Source organism: Salvelinus alpinus, chromosome 2, assembly GCF_045679555.1.
Source record: "Salvelinus alpinus chromosome 2, SLU_Salpinus.1, whole genome shotgun sequence".
Lineage (NCBI taxonomy): Eukaryota > Metazoa > Chordata > Actinopteri > Salmoniformes > Salmonidae > Salvelinus > Salvelinus alpinus.
Genome location: NC_092087.1, coordinates 71,297,120 through 71,323,547, shown reverse-complemented (window position 1 = coordinate 71,323,547; position 26,428 = coordinate 71,297,120). Strand labels below are relative to the sequence as shown.

The 26,428-nt window shown below is 44.8% G+C and overlaps 1 protein-coding gene and 1 pseudogene across 3 annotated transcripts; one reads left to right on the top strand and one right to left on the bottom strand.

Annotated features, from left to right (window-relative positions):
- Window positions 1-209: 209 nt before the first annotated feature.
- On the top strand, window positions 210-20,728 carry LOC139567659 (metabotropic glycine receptor-like). 3 transcript variants are annotated; one of them, XM_071389057.1, is made up of 12 exons: window positions 210-1,158; window positions 1,320-2,434; window positions 3,318-3,426; window positions 7,294-7,378; window positions 7,683-7,909; window positions 10,231-10,299; window positions 11,250-11,359; window positions 11,573-11,811; window positions 12,166-12,304; window positions 12,859-12,961; window positions 14,624-14,773; window positions 15,207-20,728. In XM_071389057.1, the coding sequence occupies exons 2-12, from the start codon at window positions 1,533-1,535 to the stop codon at window positions 19,233-19,235; spliced, it is 6,162 nt and encodes a 2,053-aa protein (XP_071245158.1). In that variant the 5' UTR covers window positions 210-1,158; window positions 1,320-1,532; the 3' UTR covers window positions 19,236-20,728. The 3 variants fall into 3 exon arrangements, with proteins under 3 accessions (XP_071245158.1, XP_071245157.1, XP_071245159.1); XM_071389056.1 differs by having other exon boundaries at window positions 1,317-2,434; XM_071389058.1 differs by lacking the exons at window positions 210-1,158; window positions 1,320-2,434; window positions 3,318-3,426 and adding an exon at window positions 4,734-4,890.
- Window positions 20,648-26,411, bottom strand: LOC139567666 (large ribosomal subunit protein mL45-like; annotated as a pseudogene).
- Window positions 26,412-26,428: the final 17 nt, after the last annotated feature.

The following is a 26,428-nucleotide window of genomic DNA, read 5'->3' as shown; positions in this document are numbered from 1 at the left end:
CATTCTAAGTGATGATGAATACTGCATCGTATGATAAGGGAGATTCCCATTTTATAGCCACACATAACGACACTCAATATGAATCTACCTCCACCTGTTCACTAAATAGACACTGGCAATCTATTTGTCAACACACAACACACATCATACAGCTGAAAGCATCATCATATCTATAGAATCCCTGGCTTCCCTGACAGTGTGCGTCACTGTGTACATATTCCTGGATGATCAAAGAGCAGCCTGGTCCCTCATCCACTCTCCTGGCTGACCCCGCTGGAATGCCAGGGGTTAATCCATCGAGCGCACGATTCTGATGGATGCCCAAATACAGGCGGATTAACCCTCATCCTGCATCATCCTCTCTCCTCTTTGCGCTGCAGACACACACACGCACGCACGCACGCACGCACGCACGCACACACACACACACACACACACACACACATACATACATATACGGCCGTCCCTGCCGCCAACAGATGTGCACTCTCATCACTCCACAGGCACAACAGTTACATTAGCATCTCCAGCAGCATACTGAGGGGGAATCACAGAAAGAGAAAGAGGGAGGGGCAGAGAAAGAGGGGGTAGAAGTTGAAGAGCAGGGGTAATCACGGTCAGTCAGAGAGAGAGAAAGAGAGTGGACAGTGAGCGCGAGAGATGCTTTACAGAGGAGCTGTGGAGCGAGAAAGAATGTAACAGGCAGATAGAAGGAGGAGCGCAGAAGAGAGAGACGGAGGAAAGCTGCTCTTTTTCTTTCCCCTTCCACACGCTACTATACCTGCTTTCTCTCTCTCCCCCCACCTTGCCTCAGACCTTCAATTTTGGGCTGTTCCCTCACTCCCCTCCTCCCTCTCTGCCTCCTCCTATCGTACACGCTAGCGCTTGCTTTGGGCTGGGAGTGTGGCGCACCTCTCTCTCTCTAATCTCGGTTGGTTTTGTCTCTGTTGCTCTGCTGCTGCTCTCACAGGGGACTCGTCGCCGGGAAACGGGAATACAAACATGGGAGTGACAGGCAGATTGACTGTGGACATGCTGGGAATGGTAATGAGATTGAGCGGGAACGCCACTGGATTTCCCCAACAATTCCCTCTCCCTCCCACCGACATGCAGGATTAACCAGGAAGACCAGTTGGATTCCCCCAATTCCCATCGGAGGTAGAGAGTATGGTTTTTATCCGTGTGTGTGTGTGTGTGTGTGTGTGTGTGTGTGTGTGTGTGTGTGAGGAGTGTGTGATTATGGGGCACAAATGAACACGGTGTGTTGTGTGTCTGAGACAGTGCTACAGATGATCGACTCCCCTTTGTCGTTACAGCAGACACCTGCTGGAGCACCTCTGCCTGTATGACTACAACTGGGGAGAAGGAGAAGAGACATAAAGAGAGATGAGAGAAGAGGCTTATGAGGCTTTCCAAGCCTCGGCCAAAATGTGACATTTATTTGAGGATTTTGAAAAAGGTCAAAACTAGAGATTATAAAAGAGGGGGGTATTAGTATATGCCCCCCCCCCCCAACGAGAGTGGATTTGAGAATGGGCCCTGTTTGGCACCTCCTGTTGCTGCTCACGCCCCTCCTTTCAGCACAGGTTAGCATAGTTTCTGAATTGGGGACTACAGCCGAGTCAGAGGACCCAACGGCGTCCGTTGTGAGTGCTACAGGGGAGTCGGGCACCCCCTACAGCCCCGATCCCTCAGGGTCGGTCACGACCCCCTCAGAAGCCCCAAAGGAGGACTGGACGTCGGCAGAGATCTTTCTCTACAGCGGGGACTACTCCGTCTTGGGGATAGTGGAGTGCGACCGGGCGTACAGTCTCACGGGTCAGAACGGCCCCCTGCCGCGAGGGTTCTATGGCCCCCTCCGACAGTCCATGGACGCCCTGGCCAACACGGCCAACTTCCTCAACATGATCTTCCAGGCCAGCGACCTGCGGGAGAGCAGTGTGCGAGAGGACATGGAGTGGTACCACGCCATGGTGCGCGCCCTTCTGGAGGCCGACCCCCTCATCCGGCAGGCCCTCCTTACCTTTGACGCCGACCCAGCCTCCACCACCCCCCAGCTTGTGCTCCGCGCCTCCCGGAACCCTGCCCCCCCCAGGTACCAGAACATCCTCCTCCAGGACCTCTCTAGCCAATGGGAAAGTCTGCACCTCCCGGCCCCCGCACCCGACGACACCTGGTTCAGCAGTTTCAAGTTTCCCGCCTCCTCCAACCAGCCCACCTCGACCCTATCTAAAAGAGTCCTCCTCAATGACCTCAGCACCCTGGACACGCCCAAATGGGGGCGGGGCGATAGCTACGTGACCAATCGCAGCGGGGTGCGCTGGGCCAATGGGCCATTCCTAGAGTGTGAGGACGGCCGCTTCCTGCCGGGCTGGCTGCTCACCCTATCCACTTCCTTCTACGGCCTGAAGCCCGACCTCAGCCCTGAGTTTAGGTCAGTCAGGACCATGGCTGCGTCTAAAATGGCAATCTATTGCGTATATAGGTTTTGACCAAGTGTCACCCTATTCCCTATATAGTGCACTACTTTTGACCAGGGCGAATTGGGCGAGGGCCCTGGTCAAAAGTAGCATACTACATAGGGAATAGGGTGCCATTTGGACAAACCCATGTCTCTCTCTGTGTCTCATACTGATGACATCATTTGATGTAGATAGGTTTAGTACCATCATCAAGGCCTATGATGGCCCCAACCCACTACTCCTGTAGGCTGTAATTCACGTTTAGTGCCTGGCTCTCAAAATATCTGGCCCCAGCAGCAGCAGTAGCAGTAGCAGCAGCAGCAGCAGCAGTAGTAGTAGCAGCAGCAGCAGCAGTAGCAGTAGTAGCAGCAGCAGTAGCAGCAGCAGCAGCAGCAGCAGCAGTAGCAGTAGCAGTAGCAGTAGTAGTAGCAGCAGCAGTAGCAGCAGCAGCAGCAGCAGCAGCAGTAGTAGCAGCAGCAGTAGCAGTAGTAGCAGCAGCAGTAGCAGCAGCAGCAGCAGCAGCAGTAGCAGTAGTAGCAGCAGCAGCAGCAGCAGCATTTGATAAGCATTTGAAATAGCAGATATGATTGAATTACCCATTTCTGGATACCATCTGACATTTCAAAGTAAGGCACTTTTAAATGCCAAAGAAGTTTATCGAGAGAAAATGTCAAGCTTCAGGGGATAGAGTTGAATATGGATGATTCAATTACAATAATAATATATTTGTTCCCATAAAAGATCCTGTTGTTTATGTTGCTATTTGCTATTTGTTTGTGTCCAGTTAGTTTCCAGGATATTCTCTTTTACTGAAATGGATGTTTCTCTTTGTGTGTGTGCGCGCTCTTGTGCCAGGGGTGTAATCCGTGTGGATGTAAACGTACAGGGCTTTGATGTGAACCAGTGTGACACGGGGGACGCTTGGTTTTCCAACACACACCAGTGCAACCGCACCACCATGGAGGTAAATATCTTCTCAAAACATTTAAGACCTGGAAAAATAGTAATTGAACCCCAAATTGTTGTTGAAGAGTTACAGAACCCCTTATCTCTGACCAAGGCCTAGATTCAATCAGATCAAGCATTAACCGGTGATAGTGTTGGAGCTGTCAAATCGGTCATCCCACTCGCATTACACTGGGTGTTGACCAGAGGCAATGCCTCCACTTGACAATCTTTTGCTCCAACGCTTCACTTTGCTTGAAATTTGTATAAAGTAGAGCATTTTTCTCCTGCTCTGCTAGCAGGGTTCTCGCGGCTCACCTTCTCACAATCCCCCGCACATTTCTCTGCATGCCCTCGTTGAAAATGAATGGGAACACAACTTCTCCTGCTGAATTCGTTGTTGGTGAAACCCCCACGTTAGAAGTTCAGAACGAGAAAGTGGAGGCTACATATACATAATGACGCTCAAATTGAAAATCGTTCAACGAAATAATGAGGATTTCTATCACCCTAATCGAGGTGTAGATCTCACATTCCAGTGTTGGAACTTGTAAACAAGGCTGCATTGGAATTCTCTTAATGCAACTCCATGCACCCAATGGCAATGTCTGCTTTAGATATAATGCCAGGAGCCACTTGTGGATTTTACCGCTCTAATGCACTTGTGGATTTTACCGCTCTAATGCACTTCCACCTCTGACAATGCCAAAACAACCGCTATGCAGATGTCTGCTAAAGCGGATCTGATTGCATACAGCCCTAAATCTCCTAGAACCAAACCTTGAGTGGGCTACTCTTGTCACAAGAGACTGCAAAATCTCTAACTGACTAACCTCAACTCCACGATTTACATTGGAGTTGAGGGTACTGGAGCTCCGACGCCACATAACATTTTTTATTTTATTCAAAACTACTGATTAAATCACCCAACATTGTTCTGTGTAATTGCGGGCTATTCTTTGGGTGCTAAAATCTGTCGTTTTTGACACGACTACAATACTCCAAGCCCTAACTTATACACTTTTGTAAGTCACCATATAGGCACTATTTAAGTAGTAGTAGTGGGTATTGTTACATATGATTCATATAAATACACTCATCAACTCTAACCACTTTAAATAGCTTTACTCTCTCTCCATCTCCTCCTTTACCTTCACCCCCAATTTATTCCCCTTCTCTTCTTTGATCAGCATCTGTCCTTTCTGACACAATCCTCTCCCTCTCATCCCGCCCTTCTGTGAAAAGATAGCTGTGCTGGGTGGCGGAGAGATGAGCTGCAGGATTAAGATGATAATCCAGCCATGAACGACATCCTTCCCCCAATCCCCATGCACCCATCACTCATCTGACAGACAGAAACAACACAGGAGCACACCCATATCCCAATCTCATCAGCATCATCCCCTCTCTTGTCTCATCCTGTCCCCTCATGGAACATCCAGAGACAGGTCAGAGGTGGAACAAGAGAGAGATTGATTTCCAGGTAAAATGGGATGTTTTATTAGAGATGATTTAATTTCCTACAAAAGGAGTTAATTGATTCATGTCTAATTGCGGGCTAAGGCCTCTTTAAAAAGGGGAAGAGATGGCTTGCATGCTGAAACCAATTACAATTTTTTTTTATAATGTATTTAAACTTTATGATCTATCTACACTTAAATCAAGTGATTTGATACCTTCATCAGATTTTTTCAAACGGCAAGAATGTGTCTTTCACTTTCGTGTGTGTGTATGTGTGGGTTACATACAAATTACTCACCAACTCAATTTTAAATCCATGTAACAGTCAACTAAACAAAATCAAAAAAACACCTCTCTCAATCAAATGACATAATGCAATAAAATAAATCACACAATGAACCACATTAGGTAGACACTCAGTAAATTAGTCTAGCCATAGAGCAAATACGCCTCTGGAGTGAGCTTGATATGTACATCATGAGGCTTTAAAGTGCAGGTCCATGCTATGTTTACCAACTGGCTGACTTTGAATTATTTACCATGTATGCCATCTCCATCTGAGAGAATTAAATTGCCTTCATGCCTGCGTTCAGTTTAATCCACGGCACATACAAATATTTAACCCTTTAAGTAGGAACGAGAATACCCCGCCCACCTGAGGATCTGTATTTTTCAGGCATCTATTTCCTGTGTTTGAGGGATGCAAACTCCACGTCACTTAAATTTCGCTAGATTGATAGTCATTTTAATACTCCGACTCTTTCATACTCTTGCTTGTGCCTGTCGTTTTTTCCATTAACGTTACGAACGTGGAAATGTTTGTTCTGACCTGTCAAACACCGTGGTAATGGCTGCAATGGGCTCAATGGGATACATTGTCTTTCTGTTGAATCTATACGAAAGCTAAAGCTTCGTCAGGGATTTAATACACCGTCTCGACGCTTACATCACAAGAATGACCTTATTTTGATGGTGTTAATTTTTGTGGAATTTTAACAAGTAATAATTTAATAGAGGTAGGGAACTGGTCTGTCTGCCCAATATAAAGGATCAAAACTGGCGGAGGAATACAAATAGTATAAATAGGAAAGTATACCAGTTTCATTTGAGGACCAGCATGTTGTCAACTGTGCCATACAGATTGCAAAATAGTTGTGAAGAGATTTTTGATGTACCGATTCCATGAGTGAGTAGATATATAAAACAACACAAGATTCAAGACTTCGTGCTTTTCAGCTAAAATTATTATATAGAATTCTTGCCACCAACAAAACGTTGAATATTTGGGGCATAAAATCATCGAAGCTCTGCAGATTTTGTTGTGAGGATACAGAATCAACGCCCTATCAATTATTTTGGTATTGCCCTCAGGTAGCCTGTTTCTGGTCTCAGGTTCAGGAATGGCTGAAAATGCATAGCATTGATCTAAAATTGACCCTAGAAATAGTACTGTTAGGAGATCTGGAGAGACCGGGTCAGTCAATTACTAATATACTAATAGTCTTAGTAAAAATATTTCTTCAACTCACAATCTGTGGATTCTATTCGATTATATAGATTGAAATTGTACGTTAAACATCACAGCATAGTTGAAAGATATATGTTGCGTAGAAATCCGAAGAGGGTGGCCAGCAGAGATAGGTGGGATGGGCTGAGGGAAGTGTCACTACCTGATGTGGGGGTGCACGTGTACTTGAGTGTGGGCGTGTGTGTGTTACGTGCATGCATGCGTGTTTGTGTGTGTGTGTGTGCATATGGGATTTCACTGGTATAAAAGGGATAACGCTCTTGGTAGCGAAGCATTACATATCCATTTAGGTTTTAACTTAGATTAACACGGAGGCGAGAGGCGAGCGTCCAAATGGGTGTTTCCTTGACTGAGTGCTGCTGTGCTGGGAACCATCATGGTGGAAAAACTAACACCAGGCTGGCTGAGAGAACATGTGGAACACACTACATCTCCATTAAGAACGGCCAAGCATGTCAGTCCAATCAGGCATAGGCAATACAGTCACCTAACTGTAATAATTCATACCAACAAAGCCCTTTTTACCATAACAAGAGAACATTGTGTTTTTGGCCATTTTTACCCAGAAATGCTGGTATTACAGCAGCAGCGGAGATGATGCCTTGGTTGCATTGGTTTTTCTGACATCCACAGCTGTTAACAGCTGGAAACTTTGCAATGGATGCAGATATGCCAACGATAAAGTATTGCTTGCATTTAATTAAATTGTTTTTTATTCCCTAGACCCTACTCATCCTTGGTAATCATGTGCGTAGACTCCGTCTAGCCAATCAGGTTTCAGCCAATTAGAGACATTGATTGATCAAAACTCAAACTACTAGCCTCAGGGGATATTTACACCCCTGTCCTTGTACTGTGATGTGAACTCTAATCCCCACTGCTTTTACTACCCTCCAGTGTGAGCCAATCACAGGACAGGGATTCAGATTGGGCCAGTACTGCTGTCGCTGCAAAGAGGGATACTACAGCCCCCCAATGGACGGTAAAGAAGACACACAGGCTTCATCCCAAATGGCACCCTATTCCCTTTATAGTGCACTACTTTTGACCAGGGCCCACGGGCTAGTGCACCATGTAGGGAATAGGGTGCCATTTGGGATGCATACACAATCAAGAACATTTCTATTCAATATTTGTCTAAGAACTTGACTTCATATAAGACCCTGGTCAAGGTGATGTAATCTTTTGACTTGTATGCCAAAAACAGCTCTAAGACAATACTTAAAGATGTATTGTCGTCACTGTCCAGCTGTCTTTGTTTCTATCCCCGTGCGTGTCTAATACAGAAGGTGGTGCTCTGAACGACAGCGGTGGGGAGGGGGGTGGCGTGTGTTACCCGGCCCTGCCCATCTGTCTCCCCTGTTGGCCGGGCTGCAGGCGCTGCGAGGACGGCACCCCCTGTTGGGTAGAGGAGGACCGGTTCCTCAGAGCCGGGGTGCTGGCCGTCCAGGGCTTCTTCATGCTGCTGGTGTTCATCAGCATGCTGGTGGCCTACCAGTTCAGACGCAGCAGGGTGAGTGAGTTCTAGTGAGTGAGAGGGTCATATTCATTAGGGTACACTGTAGCAAAATGTATAGCAACGGAAAATGAAAATGAGTGCTTCTTGTTGGACAAGTTAAGGTAGTCCCTCCCTGTTGCAGTATGTTTTCTTCCATATGGTGCCTAATGAATACACCTCTGGAGTAGCTCCTCTAACAGTTAAGGTTAATGGTAGAGTCATATGATTCTAGATCTGTGGTTAGGGGCAACTTCTACAACAAGCCATCATTGATGGTTAACTGTGCGGTTTCATTATGAAGTTCTCACTAATCTTCAAGTTTCAAAGTTTATTCGCAGTGCTACTTTAGTCTATACTTAGAAGGAAATTGATATGAAGCTCTGTTAAAAGTAACAATTAAGTTGTTCCCTCATTCTTTTCAATCACTGTCAGTGCTAGAATATTGCTTGTATAAAGAATATAGAATATTGCTTGTATAAAGCATATGCTGAAACTCTGTGGCTCTATCACAGGTAATCTAGTCATCTTGACGTCTTCTGTCATTACTCATCATCGTCGTTGTCACTCTAGATAAGAAATATGGAAATACCTAACTCTGGGCTCTGAGCTTGAATTTAAAAAACGTCTCAAAGTAGTAGTGCTGATCTAGGATCAGGTCCTCCCTGTCCATATAATATTATTCACCACGATCTATAAGGCCAAACTGATTCTATATCAGCACTACTCTAAGACTCCTGAATATGAGCCCTGAGTGTTAACATGAATTGAATATCTTAAGCCATGTTCTATGTGACAGCTTATGAATTAATACATTTATCCGATATCAGATGTGTGCATACAGTATGGCCAACATACAGGTCACTGACAAAATAAAGAAAACACCAACATAAAGTGTCTTAATAGGGCGTTGGGCCACCACGAGCTGCCAGAACAGCTTCCATCCACCTTGGTATAGATTCTACAAGTGTCTGGAACTCTGTTGTAGGGATGCGACACCATTCTTCCATGAGAAATTCCATAATTTGGTGTTTTGTTGATGGAAAACGCTGTCTCAGGCGCCACTCCATAATCTCCCATAAGTGTTCAATTGGGTGGAGATCTGGTGACTGAGACACACACACGCTTTAAACCCCCTATACTCTTTTGAGTCCCCTCTTTCAAAGTCACTGAGATCTCTTCTAGCCATGGTAGCCAAATTAATGGCCAACTGGGCATGTTTATACAAGTGTAACAGTATAACTTTAGTACGTCCCCTCGCCCCGAACCTCGGGCGCGAAACAGGGACCCTCTGCACACATCAACAACAGTTACCCACGAAGCATCGTTACCCATCGCTCCACAAAAGCCGCGGCCCTTGCTGAGCAAGGGGAACCACTACTTCTAGGTTTCAGAGCAAGTGACGTAACCGACTGAAAGGCTGCTAGCGCACACCACCGCTAACTAGCTAGCCATTTCACATCCGTTACACTCACCCCCCTTTCGACCTCCTCCTTTTCCGCAGCAACCAGTGATCCGGGTCAACAGCATCAATGTAACAGTATAACTTTAAACCGTCCCCTCGCTCCGACACGGGCGCGAGCCAGGGACCCTCTGCACACATCAACAACAGTCACCCACGAAGCGTCGTTACCCATCGCTCCACAAAAGCCGCGGCTCTTGCAGAGCAAGGGGAACCACTACTTCTAGGTTTCAGAGCAAGTGACATAACCGACTGAAAGGCTGCTAGCGCGCACCACCGCTAACTAGCTAGCCATTTCACATCCGTTACACTAGCATGATGGAATGGGCCGTTTTAATTGCTTAATTAACTCAGAAACCACACCTGTGTGGAAGCACCTGCTTTCAAATACTTTGTACCTCTCATTTGCTCAAGTGTTTCCTTTATTTTGGCAGTTACCTGTATATCTTCATATTACAGCAGGGGCATTAGTATAATTGTACCTCCCCCTGGCCATTCTTCCTCTCCAAGATAGTGCTCCACGGACCTAGTCTCTGCATACATCAACACATGTAGAGTTAAATGGTTAAACACGGAGCAGCGATGGTCCACAGAGACATCAGAAATCAAAGCACTGTAAGATAAGCACATCATACTGAACCAATCATGTTTCCTCAATTCCTCTCTCTCCCCCTCCCCTCACTTTCCATCTCCCCTTCCACCCCTTCCCTCTCTCCGCCTCATCACCCGCATCCTTCTCTCCATCGACCTCTACCTTCCGTCTTCTCTGCCCTCCCTCACCCCTTCGCTCCCCTTCCCTCTCTCCCGCATCCATCCCTCCTCTCTACCCTCCCTCCATCTCACCTCTACCCCTTCTCTCTGTCTATCTCACCTATAGAGGATCCGGGCATCAGGTCTCCTGCTGTTAGAGACCATCCTGTTTGGCTCTCTGCTCCTGTACTTCCCGGTGAGTGAGAGAGTGTATGAGCGAGTGAGGGGAGGGAGGGGGAAGGTTGCATCCCAAATGGCACCCGTATAGACCCTAGTCAAAAGTAGTGCACTAGGGTGCCATCTGGGAAGCAGCCGATGTATTCGTTGCATTACTCAATGGCCGGCGATAGATTATCGATCACTTGTGTGATTCATTATCTCAATGAAGTAGTCGTTGCAAGACTCACTCATACATGTATCTAGCCTGAATCACTGATCAAAGTATCCCGTTCAAGCCAATGGTAAGTGGTGGGGGCATGCGGTGCCCTTGTAAGTCATTGATCATATTACTTTGCTCGCTAGAACACAAGGTTGAGTTACATATGTGCGATATACACATATTAATGTGTTCCCTTCCTCCGTTCAAAACGGAGGAGCTTTGCTGTATTCCCACTTCACTACGGTATCACAGATGCACTAAAGAAACACCTATGGGGGATTCAGATGCTAAAAGGCTGATACAAAGGTGAAATTCCTTTCAGTCTGCTGTAGCTGTGGCGCATTGGCCCAGACAAAAGGGCAACCGAGGGACGGACTCTCTCATCTCTGTAGGGCATCACCTGGGGTGGTCACACACCGCCCCCTTTAGCCCTCCAGCCATTTGATCTACTGTTGCCGCGGTCACCGACCTAGAGCACACATACAATTCCACTCATGTACACACACGGTCCTGTACACTGCTCATTTCTGTATACGTTCTGTACTGTTGTATACAGTTGTGATTACTAAGTGCATCATGTGTCTCCCCTCTTGAGGTAAGTAGAAATGTTCAATTTGAACACATAATCAATTATGCTTCTGTATTATTTTTTATCCACAAAGCCTGTTGCCTATTGTAACTATAAAGACAAGGTAAACTAAGCTCATAGGGAGTGATTTCGCGTGATAGAACATCTGCTAATACCTCTCTCTATCTCTCCCCCTCAGGTTTTCATCCTGTACTTCAAGCCCAGCACCTTCCGATGCATCCTGCTTCGCTGGGTGCGACTTCTGGGCTTTGCCATAGTCTATGGAACGGTAACACTGAAGATATATAGGTCTGTACTACTGCACTCTCTCACTACTACATTTCACGTATCGTCAGTATCACCGCATGTGTATCCCCTCGTTATAGTCAGGTCGAACAATATGTTGTGAGATCTTTCACTGAACTCAGATCAGTTTGTATGCTGTAATGTAATTCAAAAAGTGTCTGTATATGTATCTCTCTGTGGAATGAGTAACATCAAGTCAACTTCCCACACATACAGGGTTCTCAAGGTGTTCCTGTCGCGCACAGCCCAGAGAGTGCCCTACATGTCCAGCATACACCTGCTGAGGTTGCTGGGAGTCATGGTTGTGACCGTCAGCTGGTTCCTGTGTGCGTGGACCGCGGGCGTTCTACAGAACCGTGACCGCAACGTCCCGTTACTGATCATATCGACCACGTCGGATGGTCAGGGCTTCAGCCTCTGTGACCTGGACCGCTGGGACTACATGATGGCCGTGGGTGAGTGGATAACACTAATTGAAAAAGAGGGTTGTTTGTGTTTTCCAGGTGATACAGAGAACAAAAATCTATATTGAAAAGAGAGACTCCAGCACACGAGCATTCTTGTGTAGACCTATTGACCAAAACCAAAAATCCAGTGGATGCTACTGTTATCGATTTGGCTTTTTCTGTCTGGTTTCAAATAAAAGAACACTGAGCTACAAATCACATTCCTGATTGAGGTCAGGGGTAAAATCAATTTACAAAGATGATTTTGAGCTCAAAAAACCCAGACAAAACAACATTACTGCCTGATGCTATTTGTGTATGAGAAGAAAATAAACGTTATGTCTGTCTCTTTGTATGTCTCAGCCGAGCTGATGTTTCTGTGCTGGGGCAGTTTACTGTGCAGTGCTGTGAAGCCAGTGCCCTCAGCCTTCCACGAGCCTCGCTACATAGGTATCGCCATACACAACGAGCTGCTGCTATCCTCCATGTTCCACCTGCTACGGTAACCACATGATACCCGGCTGTTAACAGAGGCAGTAAACCGGGATAAAGAATATTATTTATAGTATATAAGCCTACACTAGATGACTGACAGGTGGCACTGTTTTGAAGCCACTGCACCTCCATCTAGGCACTCCCCAACCATTGTGATAAATATTATTATTCATGTCTACATGTTTTTTATACAATACGTTTATTTTATTACAGACTCAATGCATACTTTAAATTATATTATGTGAGCTAAACGTTAAAAAAACACAAAAAAACATGTTCCTTAAAGTATCATTTTTTGAAAGTTACTGTGCCCACTCCAACAAAAAATACCTAAATTCATGTAATTTTGTCCTTGAAACATTTAATTCCTATGGAAAAATGCTTCTTCTGGGGAGTGCCAATATGGCCGACCGGTGGCTTCAAAGCCTCTCATTGGCCAATACATAGCATCAGCAATCCAGGGTTTATATACATCATTGAATAACACATGTTTATTCACCAGGAGAAATGCATATTGTATAGGGACATATAACATGTCTTTCTGTTCTATATTTTCCTTAGGTTTGTCATGCCCTCTCTGCATCCTGACTGGATGCTGTTGCTGTTCTTCACCCATACGCACGTCACTATCACTGTGACACTCGCCCTGCTCTTCATACCCAAGGTACACTACCGCTCAAAAGTTTGGGGAACTCTTAGAAATGTCCTTGTTTTTGAAAGAAAATCACCTTTTTTCCATTAAAATAACATCAAATTGACCAGAAATACAGTGTAGACATTAATGTTGTAAATGACTATTGTAGCTGGAAACGGCTGAATTTTTATGGAATATCTACATAGGCCCATTATCAGCAACCATCACTCCTGTGTTCCAATGGTACGTTGTGTTAGCTATTCCAAGTTTGTAATTTTAAAAGGCTAATTGATCATTAGAAAACCCTTTTGCAATTATGTTAGCACAGCTGAAAACTGTTGTCCTGATTAAAGAAGCAATAAAACTGGCCTTTCAACTAGTTGAGTATCTGGAGCATCAGCATTTGTGGGTTCAATTACAGGCTCAAAATGGCCAGAAATAAAGAATGTTCTCCTGGAACTCGTTAGTCTATTCTTGTTCTGAGAAATGAAGGCTATTCCATGCGAGAAATTGACAAAAAAAGGAAGATCTTGTACAACGCTGTGTACTACCCCCTTCACAAAACAGCGTAAACTGCTCTAACCAGAATAGAAAGAGTGGGAGGCCCCGGTGCACAACTGAGCAAGAGGACAAGTACATTAGAGTGTCTAGTTTGAGAAACAGATGCATCACAAGTCCTCAACTGGCAGCTTCATTATATAGTACCCGCAAAACACCAGTCTCAACGTCAACAGTGAAGAGGCGACTCCAGGATGCTGGCCTTCTAGGCAGAGTTCCTCTGTCCAGTGTCTGTGTTCTTTTGCCCATCTTAATATTAAATTTTTATTGGCCAGTCTGAGATATGGCTTTTTCTTTGCAACTCTGCCTAGATGGCCAGCATCCCAGAGTCGCCGCTTCACTGTTGGCGTTGAAACTGGTGTTTCGCGGGTACTATTTAATGAAGCTGCGAGTTGAGGTCTTGTGAGGTGGCTGTTTCTCAAACTAGACACTAATGTACTTGTCCTCTTGCTCAGTTGTGCACCAGGGCCTCCCACTCCTCTTTCTATTCTGCTTAGAGCCAGTTTGCGCTGTTCTGTGAAGGGAGTTGTACACAGCGTTGTACGAGATCTTCAGTTTCTTGGCAATTTCTCGCATGGAATAGCCTTCATTTCTCAGAACAAGAATAGACTGGCGAGTTTCAGGTCTTTGTTTCTGGCCATTTTGAGCCTGTAATCGAACCCACAAATGCTGATGCTCCAGATAATCAACTAGTCTAAAGGCCAGTTTTATTGCTCCATTAATCAGAACAACAGTTTTCAGCTGTGCTAACATAATTGCAAAAGGGTTTTCAAATGATCAATTAGCCTTTTAAAATGATAAACTTGGAATAGCTAACACAACGTGCCATTGGAACACAGCAGTGATGGTTGCTGATAATGGGCCTCTGTACGCCTATGTAGATATTCCATTTAAAAAATCAGCTGTTTCCAGCTACAATAGTCATTTACAACATTAACAATGTATACACTGTATTTCTGATCAATTAGACGTTATTTTAATGGACAAAAAAGGTGCTTTTCTTTCAAAAACAAGGACATTTCTAAGTGACACCAAACTTTTGAACGGTAGTGTACATGGCAATTTTCTTCCACAAGCAATATAAGCAGAAATCTGAATCTGACACAAAATAACTACTGTGTGTGTGTTCTGTAGTTCCTCTATGTTTCGAGGGCGGGGAGAGAGGAGATTGCAGAGGAGGTTTATGAGGATGAGGTGGAATTGCGGCGATCCGGCTCGTACCTCAACAGCAGTTTTACCTCAGCAGTTTGGAGTGACCACAGCTTGGACCCCGATGACATTCGGGTAAACTCCTTTTCTGACCTGGACACTTACTAAGTGACCATTTCTATTCAGGCACTGTCTAGGCCAAGAGGGGGAGAAATGATTAAATCAAATTTAAACCTTAGTAAAATAAAACAATTATAAACATTGAATTACTGCTATAACCATTTGTAGGATCACTTTATACTAATTTAAAACCAATTCTAATTTTCATTATAAACTTAGACATATAAAGCCCTGTGTGTATTTCACAATTAGTGGCCTGGCATAGACCCGACCTGTGTTTTCTCCTCCGCCTGCCCCTTCTCTTCTCCCTAAACTTGCTCTCCTTGTCCTTAACAATAACTCTTCCCCAACTAACTGTTCCCTATGGTTTTTCCCTCTGCTCACTCATACCAATACCCTCCCTAATTCCCTTTATCCTTCATTCTCTCTTCCTTTTCACCTGCACCAGGATGAGCTGAAGAAATTGTATGGTCAATTGGAGGTCCACAAGACCAAGAAGATGACAGCAAACAACCCCCACCTGCAGAAGAAGCGCAGCTCTCGGCGCGGGCTGGGCCGGTCCATCATAAAGCGTATCACTGAGATCCCAGAGTCCATGAGTCGACAGTGCAGCCGTGATGGCAAAGAGGTCAACTTGGGCAGCAGGGATGTTACGCACGCCGAGTCCAGTAAGAGAGCGCCAGATACTTTTAGCGTAAATTACAAAGATCAACCAGTAAAGCAGTCTTCACCAGTGCTGCGTAAATCTCAAAGTGACTATGACTATGTAACTGATAAAGACCCGTCTTTGCACGACTCCATGTTAAGGGCGAATCTAGCTAAGAGATGCTCACAGCGCTCTGAGACAGACTCGCTGTATATGGCACCATTGGTCTGTAAGTCGGCCAGTGCCCAAAACCTTACAGTTGATAACAATCTCCTGCTTCCTGGACCTACCAAGCTACACAAGTCACTGAGTTTAGCGTCCAGTAAAGCCCACAGTCTGGAAGACACCTCTCGGGTAGGCAGAGATACCCAAAGCGAGCAAGGGCAGTCCCAACAGGATGTAGCTATCAAGGAACAGACCTCAAGTGCCCTTGTGCAATCCCAGTCCTATGACAAGGCCGAAGTGTGTCCCTGGGAGCTTGCGGAGGAACGCCCTGCCAATAAGAACCAGCCACACGTTACCTTTGCTCCCTCTGAGGAAGAACCACAGAGCCCAGAGAGTTTATCATCACCAATACTGAAACATATTTGCCCCTGGGACCATTTACCAGTTCCTACCCCAGCAGAAAGTCCTGCTGGGGATTCACAAGGCGGAGAGGCAGAATGTGAGTCCCCGAGACCACAGGCTCCCATCTCCGCTAGTGTACCTGGGTCCCCAAAGGACATGCGGGTCTTCTCCTTCCGCACTTCCACCCAGAAATGGCTCTCTGTGAAATCTTTCGTAGGATCTGTGGATGCAAGCATCAAGGAAAAATCCAAAAAGGAGACAGCAGGAGATACGGTAAAGAAACAGGACTCAATATCACAAAAAAGCCAGGGGAGTGTAGCCGCCATCGCCGTCATCGCAGCATTAAAATTAAAAACGCCAAGCATTTCCAGCGCAGAAACGGAATCACAAAGTGTTTCAAACTTGGAGAAGAAATCTAATGTTTCAAGCATAGACAAAAGGACACAGCAAAAAAGAAGTATGACAACAGTAGATGTGAAACCTGCCCTCGTGAAACAGGCTGCAATCAGACTGTCCTCAAGTGATTCCTCTGAAAGAAGTCCTAGGAGAATAGTGGTTGTACAGTCCACTGTCTATCCTTGGGAGTCAGAGGACATGCACAAGGACAGTATGTATGAAAACGTGTTCATCTCAAGCAAAAACCCTGCACATAGCACAGCTAAGACTCCTTCCACTCACAGAAAGGGTAGCCAAATTAGGCCTGCTCTGAGTGTTGCCCAATCAGATATTTGTCCATGGGATGTTCCTGCTTCCTCCCAGCAAGCCCCACAGAGACAACAAAGCACCATAGCAGACATCTGCCCGTGGGAGGTGGAGGAACCAGAGGAGGATCCAAAGGCGCCTGCACGTGTCAGTGTATGTCCTTGGGAATCAGAAGAAGTATTGAAAAGACAGGAGAGTATCCGGGGAGATGTATGCCCTTCGGAAGCTAGTGTTTCCGCCATCCCAATTACCTCAGCGTCCAACCAGTCTGAGAAGAAACCAGAGGGTCTGAACAAGAAACCAACAGACGTATGTCCTTGGGAAACCGATGAAACCCCACAGATTTCTCAAGGCCTAAAACCCCAAGAGAGTGTACGGGTTGATGTCTGCCCTTGGGATGTGGGGTATTCCTTCCCTGAAAAAGTAAAGGTGGCGATTATTTATGAAAATGTTCATCCACAGGAGAACAAGGGATTGCATAAGGCACCACCAAAATGTCAGGAGACAATACATGCAAATGTCTGTCCATGGGAATCTGAAGAGACCCCAAAATCCCAAGACGGTGTACGGGAGAATGTCTGTCCTTGGGAATCAACGGACACACCAAGCATTGGGAAGCAAGATGTACAAACAAAAAGCACAGAGCAAGCTAAATCTGCCCATGAAAAACGAAGTGTCCCCATAGCGAAAGCATGTCCATGGGAATTCCCTGACCCACCGAAAGACTTGACAGTACTTTGTCCTTGGGAAAAGGAGGAGAGTCCAATGCCACCCATAGCCATAAAGATCACCAAAGGATCATTTCCCCAGGAGACCACTGTTGCAAAAACCGACATTTGTCCATGGGACATTGGATACCAAGAAAAGACAGATGGAAAAGACAGCCCTTGTACAAATATTTGTCCTTGGGAAACCCAAGGCAGAACTCAAGCTAATCCAAAAAAGACTGACAGCGTTCAAGTAAATATTTGTCCTTGGGAGACTGAGAAACCAGAGCAGCAAGAAAGGACTCCGGCTATTGCCTCCATAGAAACAGGAAAGACTAAAAGACAAGACAGCACTCTGGCAGATGTTTGTCCTTGGGAAACAGGGGCAACTGATGAGCCAGAAAAGACAAAAAGACGAGATGGCACTCAAACGGACGTTGGTCCATGGAAAACTGAGTATCCAAAAAATACAGAGGAGAAAGATGGTGTCAAAGTTGATGTTTGTCCTTGGGAAACTGGAGAGACTGACAAGACAAATGGACAAGACAGTACTAAAGCAGATATCTCCAAGGAAACACAAAAAGAGAAAATACGAGACAGTGTTCGAGTTAATATTTGTCCTTGGAAAACTGATGTCCCCGAAGAACCAGAAAAGATGAAAAAGCAAGACGGTGTTCGGGCAGATGTTTGTGTATGGGAAACTGGTCCAGCTGAAGAGTCAGAAAAGACTAAAAGCCAGGACAGCACCAAGGCAGACATTTGTCCATGGGAAACTGGTCCAGCTGAAGAGCCAGAAAAGACTAAAAGCCAGGACAGCACTAAGGCAGACATTTGTCCATGGGAAACTGGTCCAGCTGAAGAGTCAGAAAATACTCAAATCCAGGACAGCACCAAGGCAGACATTTGTCCATGGGAAACTGGTCCAGCTGAAGAGTCAGAAAATACTCAAATCCAGGACAGCACCAAGGCAGACATTTGTCCATGGGAAACTGGTCCAGCTGAAGAGTCAGAAAATACTCAAATCCAGGACAGCACCAAGGCAGACATTTGTCCATGGGAAACTGGTCCAGCTGAGGAGTCAGAAAAGACTAAAAGCCAGGACAGCACCAAGGCAGACATTTGTCCATGGGAAACTGGTCCAGCTGAAGTGTCAGAAAAGACTAAAAGCCTGGACAGCACCAAGGCAGACATTTGTCCATGGGAAACTGGTCCAGCTGAAGAGTCAGAAAATACTAAAAGCCAGGACAGCACCAAGGCAGACATTTGTCCATGGGAAACTGGTCCAGCTGAAGAGTCAGAAAATACTAAAAGCCAGGACAGCACCAAGGCAGACATTTGTCCATGGGAAACTGGTCCAGCTGAAGAGTCAGAAAAGACTAAAAGACTGGACAGCACCAAGGCAGACATTTGTCCATGGGAGACCAGGGATCCTATAGAACCAGAGAAGATAAAAAAGCAAGAAAGTGTTCGAGAAGACGTTTGCCCATGGGAAACTGATGAACCAGAAAAGTCTGCAGAGAAAGAGGAAACTAGGATTGCCAGTGGCATACAGGACGTCACAGAGACCCAGGGTGCACTCTCTATGGAGGGTGACGCTGCAGAACCTGTAGCCGGCAGCACGCATACGGCAGAGGCAGCCAAAGCTAACATGCCCCTGGCTCGGCGTGATGCTATGTGTCCTTGGGAGATGGAAGGGACCAAACCACCATCATCCCCATCCCCATCATCCATCACAGAACACGACAATAACTCTGACATTTTTACATGGGAGCCTGAAAACATTCTTGAAGAGGAAGAGGAGGAAGACGATGCCGAGAGTGCTGCTGAAGCCTTCGTCTTCCCATCCGACTTGTAAACGCCAAGACTGTCAATTACTGGCTAGAACAAGAATGGTCTCAGTGGGTTGTTGCACCCGATTCACTGACTGGGTCACTGTGCAAAGCTGTCCCATAGCAGGGGGGGTAATGAATCGGACATGACCTTTGCAAACCTGAATGTAGCAAAGGCCCCTGGACTGTCCATCCATAACACTCCCCAGAAAGACACTGCTCCACAAGCAATACACCCCTGGGCCAGGATCTGCAAATGCTCTGCCCACCAGAGGTACATTTACCCTCCCAGGTTCTCAATCAGAGAAAGCGTCTGGATGCAGTCCCTCTCCTTCTTCTTACCCCTTTTAGAAAGGTATATTGTTTTCGGTCTTCGTGTGTTTAAGTGACAATGGGCTCTTCTGTATCACACAGTTAAATCCCCATCGCTATGGCTGTGAAAGGTTGACAATGTGTTTAAATAACAGCCTGAGCTTTACGAAGCTGGTGATAACTCCTTATAGACACACAGGGAAATAATCTACACAAGACCAGTGCTCCTTCAGGTTAACCTGGAAGCACATCCAGCAGTTTGGAAATCACTGATTACAATGGTGGTGATGCATGTCCTTTTGTTGCCTGCTATAAACACATTCCAAACAGTTTAAGGACAGCTTTCCAGCTGTAATATTGTGTGCTTATTCAAAGTCAATTGCGTCAATTACACAGTCGTGGTTACAAGGATATCAAATTTAATGTCAGTAATGTAGATCAACAACATGATCATGTCCCCACAGACACAGAGCTAATATTAATAACACATCTAACTTTAACAGAGAACTTAAATCGTACTAATTCAATATTGACTTGTGAAGAGCTAGCTATAATCTGTTCGTTTGAATCATTTACAATACCAATTTTATTAGAAGAATAAATACATGAATTTATATTTTTTTTAAAGGTAGATCTACACTGAGGAGAATGCAAGACCAAACCTTTTTTCACATTATTTTTTTTTAAGCATATAACTCAATTTGGAAACAGTTGCCCTAAAAAGAACTGCACCTCAGTATAGACCTGCTAAAACTGTACATAAGGCCATTGTCATTGATTTATTCACCATTTCCATGCTTTATTTACCAAATGTATCCATCCATATTTGCCACATCTCCGCATTCAGTGAAAATTAAAGTTTGTGCGGTGGTGATATCATGTTATTCGCAATGGACCAACTTCGTTTTGTGAGCGTTTCTTGATGCACGTAATGTGTTTTTTGAATGTGTGTGCTGTCTTTTTGTTAAGTAGAATCAAACATCATCATTACACAATGCATCCTTTTTGTATGCAAGTTGAAAGTGATTTCTGTTGAGATTTCAGTTATTTTTGTATGTATTGCCTATGAAAAGTACAGATTATTCTGATATAAAATGTACATTCACTGAAATCAAAAAGGTATGAAAAAAGAAATGGCACATTTTATTTTTGTATTCTTTAAATTAACATGTAATATATTCACCATTGAAATAAACCATAGAATCTGTACAGATCTGGACAATATGAATTATTATTGTTTTAGATATACAAGTTTTAGATGTAACGAACAACAGTGTATTTTTATATAAAAAGGCAGAAAACTAAATGTAGCTTCATGATGTTTTCTTTAAAAAAAATGGAATGTTCATTTTAACAGTTGATTTTGAGTCTGTACGTGTTGGCCCAGAATTACAGCGCCCACCTGTGGTCTATTTGTGCCACTGCACAGCCTTAGGCTTGGGCACTTCATAGTTGAGCCCCTCAAATTCCTCGCCTGGCTTGAGCTCCGGGCCAGGGATCATAACAGTCTGAAACAGAGGAAGTAAAAGCCAGTGAGCAGAAATTACAACCAGACAAATGGGAGCTCATATTAGCTTGTGTGTACCATACAAGTTACTAAGAACACTGAGTGAGGAAATCTAAGGCCAGTCCCAAAACTGTCTGAGACAAAACACATATGGTAAATAACAGAGTTATTTACCACTCCTGCGCTGTCTTGGCTGTGTGCTTAGGGTCGTTGTCCTATTGGAAGGTGAACCTTCGCCCCAGTCTGAGGTCCTGAGCGCTCTGGAGACGGTTTTCATCAAGGATATCTGTACTTTCCTCCGTTCATCTTTCCCTCGATCTTGACTTGTCTCCCAGTCGCTGCAGCTGAAAAACAACCCCCACAGCATGCTGCCACCACCATGCTTCACCGTAGGGATGGGGCCAGGTTTCCTCCAGATGTGACGCTTGTGCCAAAGAGTCTAATCTTGGTTTCATCCGACCCGAGAGTCTTGTTTCTCATGGTCTGAGAGTCCTTTAGGCAAACTCCAAGCGGGCTGTCATGTGCCTTTTACTGAGGAGTGGGTTCCGTCTGGCCACTCTACCATAAAGGCCTGATTGGTCGAGTGCTGCAGAGATGGTTGTCCTTCTGGAAGGTTCTCCCAGCTCCACATAGGAACTCTAGAGCTCTGTCAGAGTGACCTTCAGGTTCTTGCTCACCTCCCTTACCAAGGCCCTTCATCCCCGATTACTCAGTTTGACCAGGAGGCTAGCTCTAGGAATAATCTTGGTGGTTCCAAACTTCTTCCATTTAAGAATGATGGAGTCCACTGTGTTCTTGGGGACCTTCAATGCTGCAGACATGTTTTGGTACCCTTCCCAGGTCTGTGCCTAGACACAATACACTGTCAACTGTGGGACCTTATATAGACAGGTGTGTGCCTTTCCAAATCATATCCAATCAATTGAATTTACCACAGGTGAACTCCAATCAAGTTGAAGAAACATCGCAAGGATGACCAATGGAAACAGGATGCATCTGAGCTCAATTTCAAGTCTCATAGCAAAGGGTCTGAATAAGGCATTTCTGTTTTTTACGTTTTCGCTTTGTCGTTATGGGGTATTGTGTGTAGATTGATGAGAAAAAAATATATATAATCAATTTTAGAATAAGGCTGTAACGTAACAAAATGTGGAAAAGGTAAAGGGGTCTGAATACTTTCCGAATGCAATGTACATGGGACAATATTTTAAATGTCAATTGCTCCTTATTTCAATAACAAACTATAAATTGTAGAAATTGATATACAAATATTAAAAGCATTTGAGACATCTAAAAGATGTGCAATATGAAAATATTGTCCCCTTTACATTGTGTAATTTATTAACTAGCCCCAGAGATAGGCTATCCAATGTCAAACCAACTTCGCCACGGTCACACACTAGTCAGCTGAAGCTAATTGGCAAAAGAAGTTGGCTAGCACTAGCTAGCCTAGGTGACTTCAAGACAAGACCTGGTTAGACTGTTTCAAGTTATCTAGAAGGCTGAGTGACTAACTGTGTACTGTTTTGGCAGAGTGAATGTACAAACACTTACCATGTGCGAACACACAAAAGACACCCACATTAACCCCCCCCCCCCGCTGCATTTTCTTAATGACCAAGCCAAAAAACTAGGCCAAATCAGGTAGTTCAGATTGACAAACAAGATTAGCCTAAACAGACTTTCACAGCAAGCTATATCAGTGAAAGGAATATATCCATCATGACCAGTGAGTCACTATCTCACTTCCATTAGAAATGCCTCACTGGAATAACTTGGGACACCACCCACCCCTTTCACAGATCATCTTTGCCTGGTAGCCAAGAGTGTAAGCAGTTGATTTGGGTCATATGAGAGTGAGTGTATCTCTTACTGTGTGAGAGCGTTGTGCGCGTCAACGAAGATCTCCTGAGCTTTCACTGGGAAAGCCTTTGTGGTGAACTCAGCGTCATGCTCTTTGATCTTGCGTATCCTGCAGTGGAGAGAAGGTTTGGTGTTCCCACTTTAAATGAACTACAACTTTTAAGCCTTCATAAACCCTTTATAAGGCTTTCATGAATGGACTATAAAACCTTTATAAGTTTGTTTAAAGTGTGATCGGGTTTGTTTCAACGCCAAAGAAGTTAATGCAATATAAGAGACAAATAGGCACTCAGTCTAAGTCTAATGGAGAGTAAGAATATCTAACAAGTACATGGCAGACAGTCTTTGCTAGCTGGGAGAATCATAAAACACGGGACGAGATGTTAAAACTGTCCATTGTGCCAATAGATGGTATGCGATTTGCCGTGATGTTGACAAAGTGGCATGGGAGGTTTATTTCTTAGACTGGGTTAAGATGTCAATTTTGGGACACATTCTCAGTAGTGTGCCTTCGAATCAGTGGGTGTTTCGGCCTTTAATCACTAAACACCCTCATCAAAGGTGGCCAGCTAAATCCAGGGGGGGGGTGGACAGAAAAGGCCCAAGCATCCTCCTACGAAGCCAGAAACTGGACACCTAGCCATGGCCTGGAAGATGCTTGTCGATATTGGCCAGCAACTAATTTTTCCACCTGAGATTGCTTCTACCAACCTTAGGCCAGACATGGTACTCTGGTCCCCTTCACGAAAGGCTGTGTACATCATAGAGCTCACAGTCCCGTGGGAAAACTCTGTTGAAGAGGCCTACGAGCGTAAGAAACTGCGTTACACAGAGTTGGCAGTAGACGCAACTCAGCGTGGCTGGAATGCAAAAGTCTGGCCAGTTGAAAAGGGATGCAGAGGATTCGTGGCTTCTTCCACCATCAGGTTGCTGAAAGAACTTGAAATTCACGGACAGGCTCTGTGGCAGACCGTCAGAGCAGTTTCTCAAGCAGCTGAAAGAGGCAGCCAGTGGATCTGGATCAAACGGAAGGACCCTTGCTGGGCTATAACTTCATGACCCCCCCACCCCCACCTGAGAACCCAATTCAGATCCCTCCAACTTGAGGGCATATGAGGTATGCGGTCAGCTGTAGGGCTGGCTCAGGGAAGAGGACGCCCCTGCCTTGCATAGTCCCGTGGGAAATCTTAATTGGGCATGGGACACAAGCTAAGGCTTGATCACCCTTTAGCTGGCCACCTTTGATGAGGGTGTTTAGTGATTAAAGGCCGAAACACCCACCTGCTGCTGTTATGGTTGTCTCATGTGCTGTGTTCCTACTCGTAGTCGGAGTATTTGAGTGTGTGTGAAAGATAAGGAACGATCGCTCAATATCCTACAAAAAGATAGATGTTAGAGTGTGACCCAGGAAGACTGTCTTACGCTAGCTGGGAGGCAGCACCCTGTTTGATCTGCTCTGTGCGCTGTTTCAGGCCCTCTTTCGACAGACTGGAGAGACGAGCATCACCTTCTGGGGGGATATAGGGGTCAAACACTCCCGCTGTGGTAGTGGAAAGGAGAGAGATATTGGTTATTGTGACTACGTATATTATAAGCTTCATTGTAACAGTGGCAACCCTCTTAACTTTGATTCTGTGTACAACAAACTGAAGGTTTGAACTTTAAGATAATGCATATGCAAACCATAATGCATATGCTGATACTGTACCGGTCTAGCTCGCTTTGAGAACAAGTCTACAACATATATTCTCAAAATGGCTGCCAGTCTTACACTACTGCTGATATGCAGTAATCAGCAGTAGTGTCAGACTGTCTGACATTTTGAAAAGTGTATACGCACATAAACAGGTCTGTACCAGTGCAGGCGATGTTGATGGCTCTCTCCATGTACTCCTGCCTCAGGACAACACCTGCCGCTCTGGCTTTGGCCTACTGATCTGCCGACGCTGCTGCCTTCCCTTTTATCCCCACTGCGGGGGGAATGAAGTAGCGCTTCTTGGTCCTTACCGGGACAACAAAGGGCAGGGGATACCGTACCTCCAGCGAAGCCTCTGCATTCTGCATGAGGGAAAAGCAGGTGGATTAGATAAGAAATCAAGGAGTACCAGTCTATGCATAAAGGTTATAGCACAATTTGTTCATGTGGTTTGCAATTCATGGAGATTAGAGAATTGCACATCGTTATCAAATGGTTATTATTGTATGGTTAATATCATAAAATGATGGCACATTCGAGTATATTTTCGTTTATGCATTTAATTGAACAAACAACTTGGTTTTGGAAATAAATACAAAAATGCTAGTCAAAGAGACTGAAGAAAACTGTTATAAAATGCAATTATGACATCTTATTAAGTTACATGTATTTTAGGTTGGCTACGGTGATTGATTAAAGAGTATAGACTAGCTAGGTAGCTAAACTGGTTTAAAACTCAGTCAGTTGAGTTGCCTTCCAAAAAGATCTGCTTGCTGGGTTAAGCTAGGTTAGCTAACTTAGCTAGCCACTGCTGATTATAAACCTAACGTACAGCTTTCAGTGGCATTTTCTGGGGCTGAGCAGTCAATATTTCAATGAATTATGTGTAATTTATAGCTAATGTAATCAATATTCTCTCAAATAATACCTTCAAATTGCTGAATCTCATCCGATGCAAAGGCATTAATGCCCTCCTCATGGACGTCGCCATATTTGCTGTCACACTCAGTTTGGGTGTGTTCAAGAACAATAGACCTGTGCTGTGCTGCGCATTGTTACGATTCTTCTTGAAACGTTTTGGGGGTCACTTAGGCTATTCCACCTTGCTCTGCATTTTAGAATAAACTCTTACTGTTTAGGTTTTTTTTAAATCTTGAGAATCTGCTTTCAGTTATTGTTGGTTTATAGATCAAAGATGTATAGATCAGAAGACCAACAATCTAAGATTTGTCTACAAGGTGTGGCCCAATATTTAACTTTCTGTGCAACATAGTCATTCCGTCTGCATAGGCCATGCAGCATTTATGGTGAGAGCCAACTTATGCTTGGCTTCGCAATTGCATCACACCATCCATACACATCCGACCACATTTTTGGATCAAGCATAAATTGGCTCTTATGGATGCAGGCTACAATTCCAGTTGCTTAGCCGTTGGACACAGATAATAAAGAGTTACATGCATTTAGATGATGGATCATGATAGATGATTGGTTGCTTTTTCATGACATGTTCTGAAGACTTGAGCAGCAGCTACTTCAAACACCTGCAGTGGCTGTGCACGTCTTCTTGGCAGCAGTAGGATTCTTAAGCAAACAACATATAGTTGATAGAGAGATGTCTGCAATGACCTACAAGAGTCATGTGAGTAGCTAAGCCCTCTGACTACTGGTTTCCATAAGTGATTTACACACACTCACTACTAGGCAACCATAAAAACGTTCACAACATAACAAGGTAAACAACCTGTTGTTGATGCAAATTCTTACTTATTTTCAGAGAGTGCAGATTATTTCATTAATTGTTGTTATTTATGCTACTATCTACTACTACTACTAGTAAG